The following is a 10000-nucleotide window of genomic DNA, read 5'->3' on the forward strand; positions in this document are numbered from 1 at the left end:
TTTTTTTTCTCTTTTTTTTTCAGTTTTATCTACAATTGATTGAAAACTATTTTAATTTTGATGAAATCATGTTGTTGTTTTTTTTTTTTAACTCTCTCAGGTCAAAACAAAAGGTGAACAAATACAAAGCATACAGAAAAGATATGTGTCTTTATGTTTTTAACTGCATGTAGCTATGCTGTTTTCATTCAGGCAGTCAGAGAAACGACTTCAGTCACGTTTAATTTCACTCAGTTGTTTCACTGTGACCCAGAGGCGAAGCATGTGCGGCATTTTGACAGTAAATTGGACACAAGAGATCCGTCCGTATCCATAATGACTCTTTTGCCATGAGCAAAGCAACTACTCCATTAGTATGGTGAGAGGTAAAGATGTGGGGCAGGCTCTGCAGTCTATTTACTTCTTTCATTAGTCCCTTGTTTACATTTACATGAACAGGCAGAGGAGAAAGAAGAGCAGAAATGAAAAGGGAATGAATTTCATAGAATATACAATGACTGTAAAGCATTTGATTCAAACTCACCTCTTTGTATATTAACATATGACTATGAAAATCATAGATTCCCAGTCATCCATGTCCTTTTAAATGTACAATTTGTAAACTACAACTGGACTCATTGGTTCTTGAAAATGTTTTGCCTTTCATCCATTATTCTTGTACCTCCTATTCTAAAATAAAAGAAAATCTTTTTTACATATGTGGCAAGAGTGTATGATAAAATTGAAAGGAGAAAACACCCACATGCTGTGTGAGTGGGGTTGTATATGCAGTTCAGGGCACCAAGCAGTGCAGAGATCTTGACATAGTGGAAATTCAGGAACCACTTTATAAGAAAATCACACAACACAGGAGAGCCAGTAACTCCGGTCATGACTCAGTGGCTCAAATATATCTCAAGGATTATGAAAGAGAGAAAAAGGAAAGAAACCATCCATCTTATATGGACAAAACAACTTTAAAGGAGAAGATGGCCTCAGACATCATCTGTCTAACACCTAAAATGCAGTTGTGACTGTCATCTGCGGGTAGTTTCACAGCCATTCACACCTCAGAACATCTCACATGTTGGTCACATGGATGAACACCTCAGATGTGACAGCGAGCCAAACCACCCGCACAGTAGGTGGGTCAGTGACACACGTGTGACACGGTGTGAATGTCTGAATGACAGTATATAAACCTGAAACTTTCCAGCATACAGAAGGCAAATGTTGTTTTAAATCAGAATTGAAATGTCTTTAAGAAACAGGAAAATAAATAGTGGAAATGTGTATCTGTTTTCAAGCCTGAATCAAGCCTCTGTCACAGTTCAACTTAACTGTATCACATTATTCCTCTTCTCCACAAATATGCAAGGATTAACATGGGACCCCATGTCAAAATACCCCCCCTCCACCACTTTCTCACAGAAACAACACTAAAGCATTGAAATATTTTCTTTAGTTGTTGTGTAAGGCCTCGATGGAAACAGTTAGTCCTGAGGGGAGCCATAAAATGTGCAAAGGAAATATACCTTTTTGTTGTAGGTGATGTTATAGATGGGTAATAGCAAACTCATCCCCTTTGTCTAAATAATTGCTGAACGGAGTGAGATTGTCTCTGTGTTTTTGTGGGGAAATTAGTGTCGGATTGTTGCTTTGGAGCAAAAACCCTTTTTCTCGCCTTCGTGTGAATTAGGAAAATGGGCTTATTTTCAGTCTGCAAAATGTGGCAAGCTTTTTTTGATGAAACGAAACAAAATGAAAATTACTGATCTTGAAGTTACTCGCTCTTCCCGCAAATACATAGCCTAATGCTGAAGCCCAGGGGTGTGAGGCTTGCAGATAATTGGTGCAATATTTATTAAAACGTATCTCTAGTCAGATCCTCATCTGCATGTGCAGCATGTGAATGTTACCTTGTCTTTTTGCTGCCTGAAAGGACAAAAGAGGGGCTGAGAGTTGTGTGGCAGATCAATTGGGTATGAGGCAGTGCAGTTGAGCGCAAAAGCTGTAGTTGTGCTGCAACTCACAAACGCTCCCTCTCAGAGCACAAAGGACCTTTGATAGTGTCCTGGTACCACTGATATTCCAGACCACCCTTGTCTCCCCTTTTTAAATACTATCAAAGACAAATGCACACAATCATCTCCCAGATACCACATAAGTTCATCAGCACACTTACGAGGTGCTGCGCTGCACTGTCTAGTTCACGTTGCAGCCACTCAGAGGATCGACAGCTTATCACATTTTAGGATTTATAATCCAGTTCTGCAAAGGAAATGGAGGAATGGGAGGGGGCGAGGCTGTCTGTGTAGGAGCTGAGTAATGTGATTAGGATCCGTGCTTGAGTGCTGTGTATTCTGCTGGTGGAGCAGACTGGAAGAGTGCTTGCCAGTAAACAAGAGTTCCCTGCGCTGTGCTCGGTGCTCACTGATGGGAGCTCTGGGGCCACACAGGGTGGGCGGTCAGAAGAAATGTGCAACCAGTTTGTCTGCCTGTCCTGTTTAAATGTTTAATCACCAAACTTGGACTGCTGACTGGTCTGGACATTGATCAAGTTTTGTGTCAATTTGCTGAAGGCTGAATGCAGTGAGCGGGGTCAGCATGAGTTGGCTACAATATTCAGTGTCTTATATAATATTCTTATGTGATCAAATCAAAGAGAAAGTGTTGTCTGCAGATATGCGTATGGTACACAAGGCACTTTATTTTCAGTCATGTTTCTCTTCTCTTCTAAAGAAAATTGTGCTGAGCCAAGTACACAAGGCAGCAAAGGCCTGCATCTTGTTTTAGATTTTATAGATATATTTATCACGCTGTCCCCACAAATCACCCACTTCCAGATGTCTGAACAGAGCTCCCTGGTCCATGTTTTCACATTACAGTCACTGCTCAAGCTGCATCAATTCACTTTATCTTTTTTAATGTACTAGGCAGGTGACAGACACATTTATAGTACAGTGTTTTAGGTGCTTTGAACCTGGTTTATAGAGGCAGTTCTATGAAACTGGCTGCAGGGAAAGAAGTAGAACAAAGAGCAAAGCATTTGGCTTTGAATGATGGATGAAAAAGGCCATCAGCAAAATGGTTTGTACTTACATGGTGCCTGTTGGTATTATGTGTGTGTGTTTGTGTGTGCTCGTGCATGCTACGCATGATTGGATGACTGACTGTGATTGCATGTGTAGGGAGGACGGGTTAAAGATAAACAGAGACAATGGGTGAACTCATTAGTGTGATTCCTGTATTTTATCAAAGAGTCTTTATTTTTAAGTAGTTTTAGTTTTCTGTCATTTCTGGTGTTCATTTGTTCAAACACTAACACAGACATGTGGAGCCACACACCCTTGACTGTGTGTGTGTTTGCTATTAAAAGAGCTACAATCTTACCCTTGTAGGATAAATCTGACCTATTTCAAACTTTCATCAAACTTTGTGTTGCAGTACGTTAAAAACCTGATCCAAGTCCTCAGAGAAACCAGCTGCCCCACTAAATATATTTTAAGGAAGAAAGCAGGTTTCATCTCCACTGTTTCTGCTGTGTAAGACATATATCTATATATGCATAGTTCACATACTTAGCAACACACGAAACACTTAACGGACTCTCTACTCTTAGTTCGCTGCTGTTTGTAAATCCTTATACCCATTGATTTTCCCATCACTGTCTCCCAGTAAGTGCTGTCTGAGGTCTGCCATATCTGAGAGCTGTTCTTAGTAATCTAGAGGCAGCAGGAAGTTCAATACATTTACTGAAAGTTCTCCCCCTGTTGATGCTTTCCCAGAAGTGATTGAATGAAAATGAGGGTCCATTAAAGAATCCTGATTTAACTATCCTTTGGGACACAGTATGCAGACAGGAATGTATAATCGTATGGAAAACAAGGTACACTCTCTATCAACTCTAATGTTTTACATATCAGGACATTATGAAGAAAGAGGTGTTAGAAAGGAAATAACATCCTCAGTTAGACATTTCATGACAAACTGTACGGTACCATATTAAAAATTAAGACAAAATCCAAAAGCAATGTGTAAAAAATCATGTAACTTTGCTGCCTGCATACACAACAAATAGGGTAAGTAGCAACAAGGTGCCGCTCATCAAATACACCTAATTAATAGGAGCATTAAGTTGTGCATTAACATCTGCAGCGATCTTCGAGAAAGATTTGTTGCTGCTCATCAATCTGGTAGCAGCTATAAAACAAATTCCACTTTATAATTATACAGCAAGACATATTAATCACAAGTGGGTAAACACTGTAAACATTTGGCAGTCTTGTATGAAATGGATGCTACAGCGTGTTCACTACAAGGTCAAATATTTTAATGTTAGGAGAAATTCTTAAATAAATAAAACAAATGAAAAATCAAGTGTTACATCTCAGACTCTCCAAGCCTCAGTTACCATGTTATAATGTTAAACAGAACAGACTTTTTTTTCTTCCAATATCAAAACGCTTCAAATTTAAAAACCATACAGTAGGATGTGATCCGAGAAAAACATCTCTTAAACACAAGCAACCAGGCTGTAACTGTGTTCACCTCTCTCATCAGTCTGCCACAGAGTGTCAAGGCGAGCCTGTCTCTCTCTCCATCTGGGCCGGGACGGGCAGGTAGTGGTGGAAACTCTCCGACAGCCAAAATGGACTACTGTGGAGGCGTGCCGGTGGAAGACATGCAGGCACTGGCCATCACCTCTCTATCTGCAGCAGATGTAGCCAAGCAGTACGAGCACATCCGTGAGCTGGGGAAGGGCACGTATGGCAAGGTGGACCTGGTGGCACACAGGACACAGGGTGAGCTGGCTAACGGGCTTCTGGTTCTGCTTTTAACCATCTAATAAAGCATAAATTCAATAAATTGAAACAGATTGTTGTGGTAGCATTCATGTTGCACGAGGGTGACTCGGAGCAGAGTATAACAAGCCGAGGTTGATCAACATGCTGTGTTCAAAGGCTCAGTGAGAAATTAATCTCAGCATGGTTAGAGGAATTTGTAAATGATTTTTTTTATTAGGCTTAGTGTTTATTTTTTGCTGTAAAAACAATTTAAGAAGGTAAAAGAACTCTGAAATAATGCCGAGTGGTAGGAAAGGCTGTCAGAGCCTCTCCAGCTGTGCATGTGAACAGCTGGTTGTGTGACATTCATTCATAGTACATTTATAGATGACTGAACATGCCAGTTGCCACAAAAAGATTGAGGGAACGCTTCCAAAATCATGTTTTTGACAGTGATCTTGGACTGCAAAATGCTTGCTGATGTGTTAATTTAACATCCCACATTCTAGATTTTGTTGTCAAAGTCTTCTGCATAATAATATCTGATTTCTACAGGCACCAAACTGGCGCTGAAGTTTGTTACCAAGAACAAGACAAAGCTCAAAAGCTTCCTTCGAGAATACAGTCTTACAAGCTCACTTAGCTGCAGCCCTTTCATCATCAAAGTCCTGGATGTGCTCTTTGAGACGGAGGACAGCTATGTGTTTGGGCAAGAATACGCTCCTGCCGGAGACCTTTTCGACATTATACCACCACAGGTAGAGTCATCATCCTTTCCCCTGTCAGTCCCTATGCTTACCCAACCAAAGTCGCCTTGGTCGGTCTTAATGTTCACATAACGGTTGTTTTAACAAGTTCTCCGGGGGATTGGAGTCTTGCACTTGCTTTCCTTTTGCACAAAGCTCTAACTTTTGCATTAGTGTTATTCCAGCTGAGGCGATGGGGGTGCTTGACTTTCAGGATGTTCTACAAGCTCTTTGAAAATGATTGCAGTGAGATTTAGAGCCAAGACTCCAACACTTGAAACTTCCACTCAGTGACATTTGACCTATTTTTTTTTTCTCTAATGGTAGGCTACTGTAACCTAGTTAAGATGAAACTCTTTGCTGTCACCTCTCTACTGAAGAGCCCAATAGAGTTTCTAAATGTGCTATTTTTGTTTGTATCCCTTTCATTAGGTGGGTCTGCCAGAGGAAATGGTCAAACGCTGCATGCAACAACTCGGCTTGGCCCTGGACTTTATGCATAGTAAGAGCCTGGTGCATCGAGATGTCAAACCAGAAAATGTGCTCTTGTTTGACCGTGAGTGCCGGCGCATCAAGCTGGCTGACTTTGGCATGACCCGACGTGTGGGCTGCCGTGTGAAGCGGGTGAGTGGCACCATCCCATACACAGCGCCAGAGGTGTGCCGCGCCAACCGCGCAGAAGGCTTTCTCGTAACCACCAGCCTGGATGTGTGGGCGTTTGGTGTGCTGGTCTTCTGCATGTTGACGGGCAATTTCCCCTGGGAAGCAGCGTTGCTGACTGATGCCTTTTACGAGGAGTTCCGCCGCTGGCAGAAAGCAGGGTGTCCAGTGGGAACGTACCCATCTCAGTGGCGGCGCTTCACTGATGACGCTTTGCGCATGTTTCAAAGACTGCTAGCGGCTGAGCCGGAAAAACGCTGCGGGGTCAAGGATGTGTTCTGCTTTATCAAGTATGAGCTGGTCAGTGAGCTGAGGCGCAGGGCATCCTACCGAGCTAAGAGAGGTGAGAGGTCGAGCTCAGGAGTGTGCACCGGCAATTGCACTTCCTCTTCGACGGCCACTGTTTCGCGTTCTTCCCACAGACACCCCGAGCCATCCACCCCTCCAGGAACGTCCTGCCTGCGTCCAGCGCCACTCAAACGTAGCGTTCTTTCTGACCCACTGTCTCCCAGAGAGGAGCCTGGGCAGCACCAGTCTCCTGGCCGAGAGAAGAACAAAAGCCAGATGATGATGGCGACTGCTATAGAAATCTGCGTGTGACTATGTTGACGCTAGAGCTGAAAACCAGATGGCATTTCACAACAATAACAAACTGTGAAGAGGTATTAGTGACCACCAGAGAAAGTCCTGGGAAAAATGAGACACACTTAAACAATGAAAAAGGAGCTTGGGATCTCGTCCCAGGCTGTGGAAATGGACATCATCCATCCGTGGTACTCTTGGTCAGGCTCTTACTGATATTCAATGCCATTTAGGTTTTGATTTGTGACCAAAGACTGCTTCCCGAGCAGAGAAGCCATGCAGGCGGTGTTGAAGAGATAGCAGATGCTCCTTAAGCTGCTCGTCCTGCTAACCTGACATTTGTGTTTTCTGCCCATACACTGTGGTGGTGCTACTGATTCTATACTTAGATTCACTATGTCTCTGTGCTTCAATGTTTATCTCAGTTTTAGCTCCAGGAACACCAGAATTTCCTCCAATAAGTATATGTTGGCCGGAGATCAGAGGACAACTTCCTCTACTGCCATTTCTTAGACTTTCTACTGACTTAATGCATAAAACCACAAACAGACTTATCCCAGATGATGTATTACAAATGGAAAAGGATTAAAAAAAAAAAAAAAGAAAAAAAAGAATTGATGTAGCAGTTTCTATGAGACATCATTTCCTTTAGGTGTCTAGACTGGGAAACAGATTCACAGTGATAGGCATCAACTCAGGACTCCACACTGGATCTCTTCCTGTTTAATCATTAATGGAAATCCACATATTGACTGGGAGACACATCTGGCCCCTCTGAAGAGCTCTCAGTGAGATTAATTCACTGAAACACAACAGAATACAGGAGCTGAGCTTTTTCTGAGTGAAAGAGGTTGAAAAACAAAGAGGGAAAGACATGTTCTATTTACAGTTTCTTTTCTACCCCTTGCGTGCGAGTGCACAGTGTGTGTATGTGTGTGTGTAACTGTGTTTAAATACTAAAGCACAAGATTTTTTGTATAGGAAGGTTACTCTTAGGAAAAATATGACTATGTTGTACATTACTTGGTATTTCCAGGAGTGCACCACAGTATCAGGTAGTTTATCTATGTAGCTGTACTGATTTTCTACAACGGGTAAAGGGGGGTTAGGGTTTTACAGTTGCTGTTGGGGCAATGCACTGTATGTAGCAACGAAAGATGACAGAATGTACAGTTTATTACAACAAGTTATAGATGTGCAATTTAAAGCTAGTCCCATTGTAAAACACTGTAGCAGCTGCTAATCCACTCCTCTTTTTACTTTTACTGTTTTTCCTTATCTTAACCAAATTAAGTCTTTTTGCCTTGTGTTGCAAAGACTTGTGGTCCTAACCCTATCATTCCCCCGTGTAAGGTCTCCATGCTCCCTGCTTTTCAATTAGTCCAGTTGCATCAGTCACTTAAAACTAATGAGGAGTGCTTTGCAGGTTAACACCTTATAATCCAGACTAAACAGAAAGTGTTATCACGATCCCTTTGCTCGCTTTAATTTGATTGCACAGCCTCACTCCAAAGGTGTAGCTTGAACAGCAAGGCCCTGGGGCTTTTTTTGTGGAAAGATGACCACTGTGTGAGCTGCAGTTTTTTTTTTTTAAGTTGATGATTGATTGTGAACAGGGCACAGCTACAGCTTTGCCTTTCGTCAAGGTATTGCTGCTTATGAAAGCGTTTGGCGTGAATGCTTCTCTGTGTGTTCATTACTGTAGGGTTCTTCTCTTGTATTCACCCTGTGTCAGTCCTTCTGTGTGTGTGTGTGCATTTGCACCTGTCTTTCTTGCTTCCTCTCTCTTCCCAAGACAGCTTATCACATCTGTTGCTATAGCGACAATACTGGACACTCCTAAATTAAGACTTTAGATGATGTGCATACGGTAACATGAAGAAGTACATATCAGTTTCACTGAATGGTGGATACAACGGGTATAAGAGGTTAAAGGAATTGATTTACTGTCACAGGGAAACCCTACAAGTTGCTTACATATATTATAAATGATTACTTCCTTTAAACATATCTCTGTAGCAAAAATCTGTACATCAGATAAAGCCAGGTTCAAAAGGTCAACAGCTTGATAAAACCAGTTTTCACCAAGTTTTAAGGAATGCAATAATCCATAAATAAGGTTATATAAGTAACACAGTTGCAAAAACCTTAAGTATATGGAGGAGGTAGGGATAAAGGTGGAAGGTTTTGTGCAATTAAAACATTATTGTTAGAAATTTCTATGTGCTGGTTACAATTTGACAACTACAGTAAATATCACCAATAAACTTTGACAATTACAAAGATTATTTTGTCTGTGATACCCACGTTTCAAAATGTTTACATGAGAATGACATAATATTCAACAAAATATGCCCTAATTTCTGTATGAAATTAGGGCACCATAGGTTATCTTTTTAGCAAAAAAATAAATTACTTGGAAAGGAGTCTAAATCCTCTAAAATGGCAAATATACATATTTTACCTGCAGTGCATTATCACATTAGCAGCTAAACACATCATAATTTACAGTAAGAATGGAAGATTATATTTTAGATCAGAGGTGGGCAACTCTGGTCCTCGAGGGGCGCAGTCCTGCAAATGTTTGGAGTTTCTCTGTTGCAACACACTTGACACACAACAGACAGGTGCAAAACTCAAAATCAAACTCTGCACTCGACGGCTAATTACGCATTGATTTGGGTCAGGTGTGTTGCAGCAGGGAAACTCACAACATCTGGAGGACTCTGGCCATTGAGGACCGGAGTTGCCCACCCCCGTTTTAGATAATATTGTGATTGTGGTGCAGTTTCAGCAGCTGCTGCTTTGTTCTACATGTGAGCCTTTTGTATCCGTTGTCTGCTGTCAGCAGTTGATATGTGAACTTTAGTCTCTCATAGACTGTTATGATGAGAATTGTAAAGTTTAGATGTCAAATTGTAACAACTTTGATTTCAGCTCCAGAGAGCGTAGCCTTCCTCTTGCACATGTCATCCTGATCCAGTGATAAAACAGTTTTCCTTCCAGCAAATCTTTAGAACCTTTCTGTAAATACTGTACTGTGTCTTTAACAAAATGAAAAATTATTAAACAAAATGTTAATATATGTTGAAATAAATTTATGCGCCACATTTTATGGCTTCTGGGTTGTTGTTTTTTTAAAGACATGTTTGACTTTTTTTTTTTCCAGCTTTGGACTTTCTGTCCCCAGCCTCTTAGATGAAGGTCAGCTTGAATCACATGTGATTTCCCAAGGCTTCGGCTTTC

At 41.3% G+C, this 10000-nt stretch overlaps 1 protein-coding gene across 1 annotated transcript in view; it reads left to right on the top strand.

Annotated features, from left to right (window-relative positions):
- The window catches only part of sbk1 (SH3 domain binding kinase 1), a gene marked incomplete at both ends in the record, with an annotated part of 12304 nt that extends 5532 nt beyond the window's left edge, over positions 1-6772 (top strand). Inside the window, 3 exons of the mRNA XM_079260409.1 lie at positions 4543-4784; positions 5322-5524; positions 5945-6772. Coding sequence (XP_079116535.1) covers positions 4543-4784; positions 5322-5524; positions 5945-6772 — 1273 coding nt within the window. The remainder of the gene's footprint in view (positions 1-4542; positions 4785-5321; positions 5525-5944) is intronic.
- Positions 6773-10000: the final 3228 nt, after the last annotated feature.

The sequence above is a fragment of the Telmatherina bonti genome (genome assembly GCF_933228915.1).
Source record: "Telmatherina bonti genome assembly, chromosome: 21".
Taxonomy (NCBI): domain Eukaryota; kingdom Metazoa; phylum Chordata; class Actinopteri; order Atheriniformes; family Telmatherinidae; genus Telmatherina; species Telmatherina bonti.